Raw genomic sequence first — 14,400 nt, 5'->3', positions numbered from 1 at the left:
CCTAGCAACAGGGCTCCATTTAGGAGGTCGTGTGTGATCTGTCCATGGATGAAGGAATCACAGGTAATAAAAAAGAAGTCCACGGGCCCAGGTGCATCACCAGATGTCCTCACATGGAGCTTTTTAGAGAAAGGGAGAGGTGCAGGTGCCTCTGAGCCTATAGCGGCGTAATTGAGGGCAAATTCTCCTAAATAATGAGCCTCATCAAAAAGGAAGGTTTTGTCTAGTTTTAAACAATGACACTGACCAGACGGACCATGAACAACCGTATATGTGAAGAGGAGGATTTTAACGTCTACGATACATTTTACCAGGACCTGATGTAGAGAAGCCAATAGTGGACTAATGCCCCTTTTCTATTTGCCCCCCGAGCTGGCTCCCGAGTTGCTCTGATCTGAGAATAATACAACAGAAGGCAGCTAAAAAAATTGTAACATAATGACTTAAATGTAGGTAGTTTAAAAATCCTTACTAGCATCTTTATGTATCGACAAAGCATTTAGTTGATGAGTTATAGGTGACTCTTGCACCATGTTTGCCTTTTGAGCCCAAAGCAAACGCGTGACCGACGCCATCCTTGCAGTACCACAATTTGGCCAGCAGGGGTTTTCTTCTCTCTGAATCCAGTTCTCTACATAGATTGCTGATCCACAAATTCTGGGATCCGTCTGAGTTTTTCCATCCCCAAAAAAGAAACAACATCTCCAGGAATAATCTCTGTCTGTGCGTGTCACCGCAGCCTCCCGCTCACCTGCCAGGTATAAAGCGTAAAGGCAGCTCTCTTTATGAACCTGTTAATCTTCTGGAATAACCACCACTTTTCTGACATCTCACTTCCTCTATATGATCAACAACATACTGCGTAATAATGTAATAATAGAAAAAGTCCTGTAATAAAGGCGCAAATGGTTCTCACGGCTGCACACACACACACACACAAATATACTGTATATATACAGTATATACTGTATATATATATATATATATATATATTCCTGTGAGACTGCAATAAATGTTACATAAGAATATACATAAGAATATAACATAAGAATAAATAGGAAGAAAAAGACTGATATTAAAATTAACAGATGACAATAGTGAAAAACAGCCATCTGCATAACTGACAATAGCAAAGCTAATGCTATTGTTTATTGTGCTCTAATGTCTCCCTCTGCCAAACAAGAGCGCTTCTCTTGCTTCATTTCCCAGGTGTGTTGTTTCTTGCCAGGTTGTCTCTATGACGGATGGGAGATTTGAATGTTTTTGAGACTCAGGGTCATAATTAAGAACACGCCGTCGACGTCCGCACTTTCAGCCTTTTCTTCCCCGTTTCTGGGCAGAAAATCGAGGTCACATGGGCGAGCGCTGGCGCGCGACATCAAAGTTTAGCCACATGACGGGACGCGTCTTCCAACTTAATCCAGATCGTGCTAATGGATCATTATAGCCAACTGTGTTCCAAACACCAAATGCATCAGTGTACATCCGTGCCACGATTAGTTAATAGTGGGGCAATTTTCAGCCTACTTTTCTGTCCGGCCTCATTCGGGGCTGTAAATGGTTGCCACAGGTAATGGTAATGTGTCAGATGGAGGGGAAATGGGACTCTGCTCACCTCTGAATATTTGTCCGTGTGTGTGTCCGTGTGTGAGAGAAGAAACTCCATCCGAAACACCGTCCGAAGGCTAGCTCAGCTAACGCCGCTAATAAAAATGATCCCACGGGCCGTCTTTGTAGCGCTTAAAATCTACGGGCTGAAATTAATTTCTGTCTCGTTGTGGTGGACATGACGGCAGCCTGGGGAGTATTTGCTGAGGCTCTGGAAATAAGGGCAGGAAGGAAGAAAACGCCAAGCAGAGGACGCTCAAGTGCTATTAATGTGATATACAGACGCTAGAAGGGGGGGGGTTGTTCCACTATACAATATATTTGGGAACAATTAATAGTTGTAGGTTACTTTTGGTGATTAAATTCTGCAAAACAGAATTTCTGCAGAAGTTTCTGGCCTTAAATGTTGTAAAATTGTCAACTTTTTGCCCCACCCCCCCAGATTCTGAATGTTTCTGAGCCAACAGCATGTCAGCGTGCCTTCACCCTGCAGTCATCCATCAGCACACTTCTGAGGCCGATCCTGACACTTTGGCCTGTTCTGCTGCTGGTCCTAGTATCAATAATGGCAAACCTGCAGTACAATAACAGGTTTTGTGTGGAGGGGAAGCGTTTGTTGATTTAGAGAACGGATTACAGGATTTCTTAGAAACATATTTTAATATCCCAAAGGTTTTTCCAACATGGAAACCATAGTTGAGGGACGGTGCCTGTCAGAACTCTTTGAGGGATCCGCGTGTTTCCTGTCTGGATGAGACAGGAACACAGAACCTCGTCCACCTCTGCTGGGCTCTAATGGAGCCATTTCTGACAACCGCTTCATTTTTCCCCCTCCTGCCCTCATTTATCATCAATAATAATATGCCTTTCACCCGGGCCATGTTTTCCATCGGAATAAATCTCTTTCCTTTGGAGCCATCTTATTTAAGACGCGTGGATCAGGACCAGGTTGGATGTCCGCCCCCCCTCCTTGTCTCATCCTCAGAGCTCCACTTTATCTTTGAAAGAGATCTTCCTGCCAGAAGAGTTTGATCTCTGGGTCTGAAACTGCAGCACCTCTTCTCCACTAATGCTTGGACAAGCTGCACTCGGCTACGCTGGAGCACAAATTCTTGTTCCATCCACCTTTTTGTTCTTTGATCCAGTCAGACTAGATTTATCAAGCAATGGGGGTTTGTGGAAGGCTCATCCTGAGAAGCCTGTCAGCAGTAGGATTGGGGGTCTACAGTCACCTTCATCCATTCATCCACCCACCTAGAAGAAGCCTATCGTGGCTGGTACTAGGAAACAAAGCCGTAGCGAGTACTTAAAGACGCTCTGGTTTAGATATTTGCAAAATTGCATTTAAGATTAAGATTAAGATTAAGATGAACTTTATTCATCCCCGTGGGGAAATTGAATTATAGTAGCAGTGTATGCAGAGTAAAGAGACAGAAAAAATAAATACAGATAAGATTAGAATGTTATAAGCATATATACAGCATATATTATAAGCATATATATATATTATAAGCATTATAATCATATATACATAAATATAGAATAAATTAGAAATAAAATTACAACATGAACATTACACAGTTGTTGTTATTGGCTGGGTTTGGATGAGTTATAGAGTCTGATAGCGGACGGCAGGAACGACTTCCTGTCCCGTTCCTTAGAGCAGCGAGGCTGCAGGAGTCTGTTGCTGAAGCCGCTTCTCAGTTTGTCCACTGTGTTATGGAGGGGGTGGGAGGGACTGTCCATGATAGGATGGGCCATGCTATCGCTAACAACATCTCTGCGCCTAAAATAGGGTAATATGGGATAAATAAGCGCTTCCCACTGCAGGCCCAAACAAAAATGTGGAGCATTAGCAAGAAATCATGAAGCAGTTTGGATATCACAGCAGGCATTAAGGTGGAAAAGGCTCTGGGCCTCAAACCTCCCTCCCCGATCCCTCAGTAACTCAGTGATTTTGTGTGTCTCTCCACACCGGGCCTGTTGGATCCTGGCAGAGGTCGCTTACCTCGTTCACCATCTGTCCTCTGCTCCCTCCTCTTCTGGGAGAGCGCACCATCTAAATGTCATCGGTTAGCCAGCAGATGCGATCCGATCTTGGCCTGTGGGGGGGGTGGAGAAAATATTGTCAGAGAGGAGAACTTTCCCCTGTGAAATTAGCTCCCAGTTTAGCTGATGTTTGAGCAGCTGATGGTCAGGCTGAAAGTAAAGTCGGAGTATATTTACTTTAAAAAGAAGAAGAGCTTTCTGTCACTTCAGGACTTTAACTGTGGAGACAAAGCAAAGCATGAAATTACGTATTTAGCCTACGCCTCCTCGGCCATAACCCTCGGGGACGCTGCAACAATTGTGCAAATTAGGCACGGATATGCAGATGGGATTAATTGTGCGGCAGCTTTGTGTGTTTTCTTCTGTTAGAGTTTAACATTTGATTAGTATCTTCTCTTATTGTGGGAGGATCGGAGTAAGGGACCGTGTGAACAAACGATCCCCTGAAACAGCAGAGAAGAGCTGATATTTGTAACCTTCAAACAATCAGGTTGTGCACTCATTACTGTAGCCTAAAAGGGAATTTTAGGGAGGTTTAATGTGATGGTTTTGCAGCTTTATTTTAACAACCTGGTGAATGTTTATAAAAGACTCGTTTCAGGCTCATTTTTATGGAAAAGAGAAAAACAAGAACTTGACCATCTGTGTTTCTGTTCTATGTTTTATTGATCCGCGTGAATTTCCCCGAGATAAAGACAGTTTAACGCGCCGACGGCGGCCGCGCTCTCGATCGTTTGGCTTCGTGGCCGCGGAGGTGGCGGATCCATTCAAAGACCACCGTGACTGTAACCTTGAGGAGCAGCCAGGCGGCGAAGAAAACAGGCAGAAAGAGAGGCGGGTGAGACGCGAGTGAAAGAAATTTGGATTAACTCGAGCATAATGAGCGAAGTCCTGCTCCAAAGAACACGTAGAACCTTTTCTGGGTCAAACATGGCCCTTGTGGTTACATTTGGTTGTAATTCAGTTTAACCGAGCCATAAACAATGACCCCTATCAGCCGATAAACAACATTGTTTTCACCGACTCTGCAGCTTCATCTGCTCCACAACTCTCACAATACGGAACCATTGTTGATGAAAACGTTCTAAATCCTGCTATTGAATTCTCCCTCTCATCCTTTATTGGGTTTTTGTTGTGCAAAATACTGGTAATGGGTGTTTGTTGCTGCCACACCGAGGGCATCGTGTTTTTGGGACGGCTGCCAGCATTGTGCAAAAGTGTTGGGTAGATTTCAGTGAAGCTTAATGGAGGATTGGGGAACGGGCCAGAGCAGAATCCGCCTGGGTTTGGATGCAGATGTGCAGATGAAGCACGTGTAAATATCTTAATGTCGTTCGTTTTCAGACGCAATGATCCATCAATTCCCCCGCGTTGGGGATTTAAACCCGTCCACGGTGAATCCAGGTTTTACTCCGAGCCTTTTGGTCCAGAGGGGCTGGTCTGAACACGGAGAACTCGGAATTGCTCCTCACGCTTCATCTCCGACACAACGGCGAGGATCTGACACCAGCGCTCCAAAGGGGCGAGAGCTTTGGAAGGAGAGCTGAGGGGACCTCCATCCACCGGAGGGTTCTAATCACCTCGTTGGCAGAGTAAAGAGCCTAAAACGAGTCGGATAATGAGGAAGCTGCCAGACGTCCGCACGATGCTGCTGGATATAAACGACCACTTAGCCCAGTCTTTGAGGATGTATTTTAATAAGTTCACCCGTCATTGGAAATGAGTTCCCCTCCTTCCAAAAGGCGTTTGATCTTCCGCCGGCCGTGGCGCTCGCTGCTGGTTGGAAGGTAAATCGGGCCTCGCCGGTCCATCGGTGGAGGAACACAGTTGTTTCAAGCCTCTTTAAAGGCGCTTTCGATCGGCTCCGTTCACCAGTGTGCAATCACTAAAGCGACAAAGGAAATCGACGCAGAGCTCGTGATTATTCTGTTCACAGACGTCAGCCGCACGATCGCGCTGACTGATGAGTGTCATTGTTTCGTTCCACAGCTCAGAGGCTGCCAGTGTATTAACTCAGACACAAAGACCGGAGATTAAATCAGTAATATTTCACTCAGACGTCCCTTTAAATAGATAATAATAATTTTTTTTAAAAACATCCATTTTTACAGATGTCAATTTCAAGCCTGGAATATCAAAGATTGTCAAAAAATACAGAGGTGCCACACGTTAGTTCAGATCATGTGAATTTAGTTTGGTAAAACTGAAATTCACAAATATAAATGTTACCGTGGTAAAAATGTTTTTTTGACAGTCATAGAAGGTAAAAAAGCAGATTTCTAAATGATAGTAATTTATTTCTGTTGTTGCATCCAATATTCAATTATTTCACAATAAATAGTGTAAATGACTAGAAATAATGTTCTGAATGGTGTCAAAGGAGGAGAACCTTGACAAAGAAAAGATGCACTGAAGGACTGAAAAATCTGCATTTTATGTCAAGAAATTCTGAATGAAAGACTTGAAATTTTTTTTTTTAAAAAGCTGGATGAGAGTCAGATGGAGAAACAAGGTGAGAAGGGAAACAGATGAAAAGAGCTCGAGTTCTGTCGTCGAACGGGGAGAAAAGAACAGAAAGGAAATGAGAACACGTGTCTGAGTGGGGTGAATTCAAGCAAGGCAACAAACGGCTTTTCCCTTAATTGGAGACGCTGGCAAGCATGCGACAGACAAAAATGGAAGAGAAAAGTCACCCGGCGTCACATCAAACACGGCGTCGGCTGCAAATGCGAGGCAGAAAAAAACCCCGGAAGAAAAGCGTGGAAGCCTTTGAGGCAGTGCAGTGATTTTGTTAATGTTGTTTAGAATATAATAGAAGATGAGCGGCACCTCAGACCTCTGGCTTTAACATGCAACGTTACATGGAGACGCTGTGTTTTAACATGCGTAATAAGCTGCATCGGGCTGCTGTTTCTCATAGTTATGATGCTTTTTCTGAGCCACGATTTACTCAATTTCAGTTATTTCCGTTTTAGCCTGAAACGGCAATAAGAATGCAAACTATGCAGCACTGCTATCACCCCCCCGCCTGTATTTCAGCTCCCACCGTCACCTGGAGTTAATAACCATCATGAGTGAGCAGCAGCTATCAGGGCCTGCAGAGCATCCTGCCTGCATTAGCAGGAGGCGTATGAGGGTCGATGTGTCCAAAGTTTGGAGAAAGGCATCTGTGTTACTGCTCCGGCAGAAATGTGTGCTTTCGCCCTGCCGCTTCCTGCTCAGGGCCGGAGGGATAAAGAGGTGTTGGGCTTTCTCGGCTGCTGTCAGGGTGATGTTAGGAGGACCAAACGCCGAGAGCACCGCAAAGAACCAGCAAAAAGCAGAAAATAGCAGAGGAAGGCATGGAACCGAGTGCATCGAATCTGCAGCATTAGACAGAATCCATTTTTATGGAGGTTGAGGATCAAAGAGAGCCCGAGACTAAAGGAAATTTCAGTTTTTGTGTGAACCACGTGCAGAATAAGAAATGATGCACATCACTTTAACTCCAGCTCCTGGATTCCGGAGCCATTTTTAAAATTCGCCCCTTTTGTGTTGCAAAGTGCCGGGGTTGCCAGTTCTGTTGGTGCTGCGACCACCTCGCGCTGCATCAATGCTAAATAGCATTTGCATCATGCGGCCGTACACACTCCCCGAAGCCCGTGAGTGCTTTTCCGTGTCCTCTCAGCAGGCGGTCTGGTCTCTGTAATGAGCGACACACAGGACATAGCATGTTCAACCTAATGGCCTCCAAAACGCCGCCAGAGCTATGTTTAGAGAGCTGATGGAGCCAAGGCTCAAATACAGCCGGGAGGTAAAACGAGGAACATGTCGCACATTTTTGCAGAGATTAAAAACAGAAATGTGGCCACAGATTTATTATTGATGGGATGAAAGTGTCTTCGCCGGCGCTGGATTTCGCAACGTAGCGCTAAAGGCTAAAAGGCTGAAAAAAATGGAGATTCATCCAACAGTTGTCTGTTCACTTATCTCTATCATCCTCGCGTTATAAGAATAGGCACTCCTGTCACGCACTCACGGTGAGGCTATTCCTGTAGCTTAGCTTCGCCTCGCACGTGCAGATGTACGTGGTGAGTTTTATGGAAGCCTATAAAACTCTCAGCAGGTTTCTCCTTCCTGCAGAACCCACAAAATCTTTATAGTAGTTTTGACTTTCCCACATTAGAAACTTTCAGGGTTGGGTTAAATTAAAAATGCTGAATCCTGGATGCAATAGAATAGAAGAAGAAGAAGAATAAAAATCCATTTAATGTCGTGTTTGTCAATGTCGGTTCCACCAAGCTAAATTTACCTTCAGATCTAATTTACTGGGTTTTATTTGGTTTCGTTCCATCTTCGAAAATGTCAAGATGGGAGCTGTTTTTACAAGTCCCATCTGATTTGTTAAGAAAAGCCGACTCGCTGAAGTTGCTACGCTCAAAATGTGATGGTGTCAATCCGTCGGGGTGACATTTGCTAGATTTTTGTGGCCTTTCAAGGATCATTTCCCTGGATTTTCCTCTTTGATCTGTATTGAGAGCCGCAGCGGAGGTGAATTCCGACGGAACCCCTGTTGATTTACGGAAAACTTTCTAAGTAAGCAGCTGAAGGCCAAAACTAACAGGATCCATCCAACTAAAATTCTTGACTTGTAGGAGTTGCTCGCGCGTGTCCATTTGTTTGAAAGCGAGGACGTCCCGGGGGCCATCGAAGACGCTGTTTGGCTGTCCTAGCTGTTCAGACTGGAGGGGGTGATGGAGTTTCCAACAGGGACCCTGCAGAGAGACCTGGGATGAATTTTAAACCCGCCTCCGCACAGTTCCTGGACTGACCCCATGTGCTGCTGAAGTCCTGCAGGAGCGGAGGCATCAGCACGTGATTAACGACCCTCATCTGTTTCTGTCCGTCCGTCTCGAGCCGAGCAGCACGGCCGACCGACTGCAGCCTTTCTGCTGCAATGTTTTGCATTTCAGATGAATCTCACCGCTTCCTTCTGTCCTGCAGCTCTGTAATCCCACTCTGGGACCGGCCTCACGCTCTCGGACTGCGTTTCCTTTCTAACGCCTCGTTACCTTGTCTTCTATCTTTAGACATCTGGGCAGCAGACATGAAGTCAGCGGGATACAGTTGCATCCTTTGGCTGCTCCTGATGGTAAGAGGAAATGTTGCCACGTCGAATCCCGAATGTTCTATAGCAGGGGTGCTCACATTTTTTCAGCGTGCGAGCTACTTACAAAATGACCAAGTCAAAGTGATCTACCCACCACAAAAATGCAAAACATCTAATTATTTTCAAATGTATTGAGGATTCTTTGTGTGTACAATGTATGTTGATGTAACTTAAGCATAACCGAATCAGCCAATATTGCAAAACACACATAATAATCAACTATTAACATTTTTTTGTAATTGTCAGAGTTTACTTTGATGACATGCACTGAACTGAATCAGCCAGGGACGCATAGTCCGGACAGTAGCTGCTGACAGCCTCAAGGACACTTCCAAAAGTTCATCAGTCATGGTGGAACGTATTTGGACTTAATAATCTTCATGTACTTAATAATCTTCAATGCACTTCGAAAATGACATCGTGAAAAATAGTCCACCTCCCATTCCGTATGAAAGTGATATGTTTTTGTCCTCTTACTTGGTCCCGCTCCCTCGTTCATTTTGATGACCATAAGCTTTAGCGATGGCTTAAAATCAAAGGTAATTCGCTGAATCGCTTAGCGCTTCTGACTGGCTGCCCTGTATATGTCAATCAAGTGACAGGATGAATGATAGCTGATATTTTTTAATGTCACGCCGCGATCGACCGGTAGATCGCGATTGACAGAATGAGCACCCCTGTTCTATAGCGTATATATTCTGTGTTGGTGTGTATTCCAGGATTTTGACTTTTCCAGAGACACCGACAACCAAATGACTCTGCGATTTTAGTTTTAACGAAGAAGTCAAATGTTGTGAACGACGTCGCATGCTGGTTTATGCAGACGATGCACATTTCTTCACCCCACTCAACAGGTTCAGCCAAAAGGCTCTGATGCTACCATAGAAGTTGAATTCAGACTGCTTCTATACAGTTTATGCTCTTTTGCACTCCATACCAACGGAAACCTTCATTTCAGGGCTAAAATTGGTTGATTTTCTGATTGGGGTGGAGTTTAAACGGCAGCTAGGTGCACCAGCGGAGTAGGTTAGCAGCAGTTACTGCTAGATGCTAAGTGTCGTAAATGTTGGACAAACACGAGCTCTTCGTTAAGTCGCTCGTCCGCGTTGATGAACATACGAGCAGCGAGTTTCCCCGTCTGTGGTTGAGCTCGTCTTCTGATACTGGTGGTGGCTTGGTGGTCGTATGCATGACGTCATTTACTTCGATGATTGGAGTGACATCATATGTACGGCTGCTAAACTGCTACAAGAGACTTCGGCAACCTGGTTTTCTTCAGTTGGGGGTGGATGCTAATGAGGATTCCCCAAGCTTGCACGGGCAAGGCTCCCAAACCCAAACGCATTAGGAAAAGTGTGAAAGCATGAGCTCGCTACTCAGGAGAGGCTTGAATTCATTTCCAAATAAACGGTGAGATAAGTCCCAGCAAAATGAGCTCTTCATGTCTTGGTGAGCAGTATTATCGACATCAGCATTCACGCAGGCAGCCAGTTTTCACCTCTAAATACAAACAATGGAGCACAGATTAGATTTCTGCCGGGAAATTCTTCTGCCTAACATCTTTTGTGAGCCAACACAATGGCAGAAGATACACCAAGAGGAAAATGCTCATCAGAGTTTATTCAAAAGAATCCGCAGTGTGCAGTTGCTCGGCAGGTTTCTAAACACCCACAGACACGCTCATGTTGTGTCCTCATCAGTCTAAGTGCTGAATTTCTGTCCTTTCCCTCTGCTGTCCCCTCCACATTAGATGGTGACTGATACTGAGTCACTGTCAGAGCCATCGCTCAGTCCTGGACAGAGTTTGACATGGCGTCAAAAGAAATGTGATGAGATGTCCAACAAATCTCCAGGAAACAGAACTGGTAAGAAGGAACAGCAAGATGAATTAAAATATCTGTTTACCAGAGCTACACACACACACACACACACACACACACACACACACACACGGGTTATTATATCTTTATGCTCTCATTGACGTAATCCTAAACTTACTCCAAACTTAATCTAACCTTTGCCTGAAAACTGTGACCCTTAAACCCCTTTGAATTTGTGAGGACCAACCAAAATGTCCCCGCTTTGCAGATGAATTGCATATGGTCCCCACTATGTAGTTTGTACGAGAACATACACACACACACACATTTAGACACGAACATTATATTGTATGTTAAAAAAATGTTTTTCTGATGGACACACAAATTTAAGCAGACAAAACCCTGTAAAACTGTTTTAGGTTGTTGTTTTACCCCTCCGTAGGCATGTTCTGTGCACATTTTTGGGACGGTTTCCTGTGTTGGGAAGAGACGCCAGCTGGAGAATCCGTCACGAAAACCTGCCCAGACCACCCTGAACTGGACTCTGCTGGTAAGACCCATCACACTGATAAGGAAAGGAACTGATGATTCTCAGCAGCAGCTCTTGAATTGACCTTCTCATCTGTGCACTGGAGTCAAAGGTCGTGGCTGTCGTGTTTTATGAGGGTTTTACTTGACTGGTTCTGTGTTCCTCATTAGGATTTTTGACGTGTTAAATCATCTAATCTAAGACCTGCAGATAGTGAAAGAGCAGATTAATACATTTATGAGATTATAGAGGGATTTGGGATTGGATTGGTGTATGATATGCATCAAAAGGTGATGATTCACTCATGAGATCAGCAGCTACTGATGATTTTCTTCCCGAGCCTACAGAGTTTCCTAATCCTCCATCATAATCACCCCAGAACTATCGATTTAATGTTCACATGCTCATAAATGTGGGCGCTCATTAGATATTTTCCATTCTTTGTGTTTCCTGCTGTGGCAGATGAGCCTTTTGGGGCATCAATAGTGGGATGAGGCACTTTTAAAAGAAAATGGTGGTGATTTCATGCAGGCTTTTCTCTTAATCGGCGCAAGGTTTGATGGTGTTTTGCTGCAGTTGAATCAGATTAACCTTCGTGAGTAAAAATGAGTTTCATTTTATGTGAAACTAACAGTTTGGCTACAAGAAGAAGACAAAAAATATCTGTAATGAGGAATGAACGGTATAATAACATGTATGTGATGGTATCCAGGGTCAGGTCAAATGTGATTTAAGAGATGTAGAATTGGGAAGAGTGGAGGTGAAGGAGAGGACAAACGAACGCATGATGGACGGGGAGAAAAGGAGAAGCAGAGGGATGCCTATCTCCAAAAACGGACAGAGAAGTTAAAAAGATGGATGTGGAGAGAGGATACGAATGGGAAGAGGGTCTGTTTTTCTTAGAGGAGGCTGATCCTCCAGAAGAACCTGTGACTAAAAGGACCCCTCCTGACGCTGCTGATCCCAGGCTGCGGGGGAGGCGAGGCTGAGGAGCTGCCTGAGAACACCGGGCAGGTCGGGGGGAGACAGGAATAATGAGGAGCCATTCTTCCTCCGTTCTCCAGAGCATACACGAAATCGTCTTTGATGATGTGTGCAAAGTTAAATTGTCTGTCTGGAAAAAGTAAATGGCCTCCTGTGATTTCAATGTTATTCACAGAAAAAGTGACCAAATATTGTGACAGTCTGGGGAACTGGATCCAGACTGGCTCCACCTGCCAGCCAGCCTCGCGGCACACATTAACGGTATTTAATTACCTTCAAATTGTCCGCCGATTCCAGGAGGCCACAATGGTATGTTCAGCTTTTCGTCCGTCATACTTTCCAGTTGTTGATGGATGCGCCGACAGAGCCGCGCACAGAGGAAACGGGGGAAAAGGGCGCCATCGTGGAGCTTCTCCTGGAAAACGAAAAGACGTGCTATGAGAAAATGAAGAGAAATCCACCGTACAACGGGACAGGTGGTCCGTTTTCTGCCCCTACGTTGTCAATTTAGCGTGATCGGTTCGTGTTTTGAACGCATCTGTGCCGCAGGTCTGTTCTGCGGCCGTAACTGGGATGGCTGGCTATGCTGGGACGACACCCCGGCTGGAACCTACACCTCCCAAAACTGCCCAGAGTTTTTCAGCGAGTTTGAGCAACCAGGTATGCAAGAAGACTGTTACTTCTCTCATGTATAGACTCAGAAGAATTCTCTTTTTAGTAGTTATTATCAGTTATTGAGAGTTGTTGGAAGTTCTAAAAAGGAGTTCTAAACAAGTTTTTGAATTTAAAAGTTGAAGGTCAAACATCTGCGACATGGCATCTCTTTTAAAACAGTTATGCCTCCAACTATATGGACGGTATATGTTAAAGGTCCAAGAACGTAGCCTTGAGGTATTCCAGAAAATGAACATTCAAATCGTGATGAAGGCTTTATTTAAGCAAAGCATTTAATAAAATGTACACATTAAAACCTTCAATGCCACCTAAAAAAACAACAAGACAACAGCTAGCTGCTGTATGGATGATAAAAAGTGTCCTGGCCTGGTCCAGGCTGCTCAAGGTCACACTGAAATTTATCAAGAATCTAATATAAACATTTTTCCAGGATCCATGCCAGGAAGGGAAGTTTATGCTGCTCGAAGTGAGTGTAGGTTATTTTAAACAGATGAATCAACAGATTGTGTGAAGAGTTTGAGTTATAACAGATCTCATATAATCACTTCTGGAAGTTGTTTACTTGTCGGTGATTAGTAGTAACTCTCATCCCAACCGGGTGAAGATATATGAGAATCAGGGACAAAAGTGTCCCTGGATGGTGGTTTGTTTCAGGAAAGGCGACCAAGTTCTGTGGAGAGGACGGGCAGTGGTTTCGCCACCCAGAGACCAACAGGATCTGGACCAACTACACCCTCTGTGCAAGCACCCAGGAGAAACGACTGAAGGTAACACGTGCGGAACCCTCTCAGTCTACCTGAAGAACATCAGATTATTCAGATTAAACCTCATTTATTCCTATTTTTCTTCCTCAGAAACTGAAGCTGCTTGAGAATGAATACAAATGTCTGCTCAAAATGAACAGAGAGGCCTCCGGCAACAAATCAGGTGCTGACGCTGTTTGTTGGACTCTGTTGGTGCGACACGTTCTCATGCTTTGCTGCTGCCGCAGGCTCGTACTGCAGCCGCAACTGGGACGGCTGGTTGTGCTGGGACGACACCCAGGCGGGAACCGTCGCCTCTCAGAACTGCCCCGATTATTTTTTCAACACCGACCCAACAGGTGAGCAGGGGCGCTGCAGCTGAAGGACCGTTAACGTAGCCCAGCTGATGGGCCGCAGCGCTTGAGATGACAGGCTGCTTTGCTGCTTTGATCTCCAGAAAAGGCCACTAAATACTGTGGAGACGACAGCCAGTGGTTTCGCCATCCGGAGACCAACAGGATGTGGACCAACTATTCTCTCTGTTCCGTCTCAAACAAGGAGATGTTGAAGGTAGACTTCCCTCGGCTTCACCAGTCCAACCTGGTCTGTTTGGGGTCAATCTTAGTTCACCAACACTACTCAGTTGTAGCAATGTTATTATATTTTACTAAGAAACCTCAAATTATGTGATTTCAGGTTCAGCAAACAGAGAATCGAATGTACCTATGTAAGAGCGACAGAGATCAGGGAAGCATAAATAAACTATTAAGTTCTGAAAATAGCGACGCAGCCAAGCAACACAGCAACCTTGTAAAAAAGCAAGATATGCAATAAACTGTGATA

At 44.7% G+C, this 14,400-nt stretch overlaps 1 protein-coding gene and 1 long non-coding RNA gene across 4 annotated transcripts in view; one reads left to right on the top strand and one right to left on the bottom strand.

Moving 5' to 3' along the window:
• Positions 1 to 14,400, top strand: part of calcr (calcitonin receptor) — a 30,007-nt gene that overhangs the window by 6,383 nt on the left and 9,224 nt on the right. For 2 of the 3 annotated variants that reach the window (XM_057020877.1, XM_057020876.1), the window contains 10 exons: positions 8,727 to 8,788; positions 10,557 to 10,671; positions 11,069 to 11,176; positions 12,315 to 12,400; positions 12,483 to 12,618; positions 12,689 to 12,799; positions 13,469 to 13,581; positions 13,669 to 13,741; positions 13,806 to 13,916; positions 14,015 to 14,127. In XM_057020877.1, the coding sequence (XP_056876857.1) occupies positions 8,744 to 8,788; positions 10,557 to 10,671; positions 11,069 to 11,176; positions 12,315 to 12,400; positions 12,483 to 12,618; positions 12,689 to 12,799; positions 13,469 to 13,581; positions 13,669 to 13,741; positions 13,806 to 13,916; positions 14,015 to 14,127 (1,011 nt within the window). In that variant the 5' untranslated portion in view covers positions 8,727 to 8,743. The remainder of the gene's footprint in view (positions 1 to 8,726; positions 8,789 to 10,556; positions 10,672 to 11,068; positions 11,177 to 12,314; positions 12,401 to 12,482; positions 12,619 to 12,688; positions 12,800 to 13,468; positions 13,582 to 13,668; positions 13,742 to 13,805; positions 13,917 to 14,014; positions 14,128 to 14,400) is intronic. The other variant, XM_057020878.1, reaches the window with a different exon arrangement.
• On the bottom strand, positions 3,030 to 5,681 carry LOC130518355 (uncharacterized). The gene is made up of 3 exons (XR_008948006.1): positions 3,835 to 5,681; positions 3,617 to 3,710; positions 3,030 to 3,394 (listed from the first exon to the last, which is right to left on the bottom strand). It is a non-coding gene; the product is annotated as an uncharacterized LOC130518355 (long non-coding RNA).

This window comes from Takifugu flavidus, chromosome 21, assembly GCF_003711565.1.
Source record: "Takifugu flavidus isolate HTHZ2018 chromosome 21, ASM371156v2, whole genome shotgun sequence".
Classification (NCBI taxonomy): domain Eukaryota; kingdom Metazoa; phylum Chordata; class Actinopteri; order Tetraodontiformes; family Tetraodontidae; genus Takifugu; species Takifugu flavidus.
Note: the sequence above shows the minus strand (reverse complement) of the source record. Positions and strands in the feature narration are given on the sequence as shown.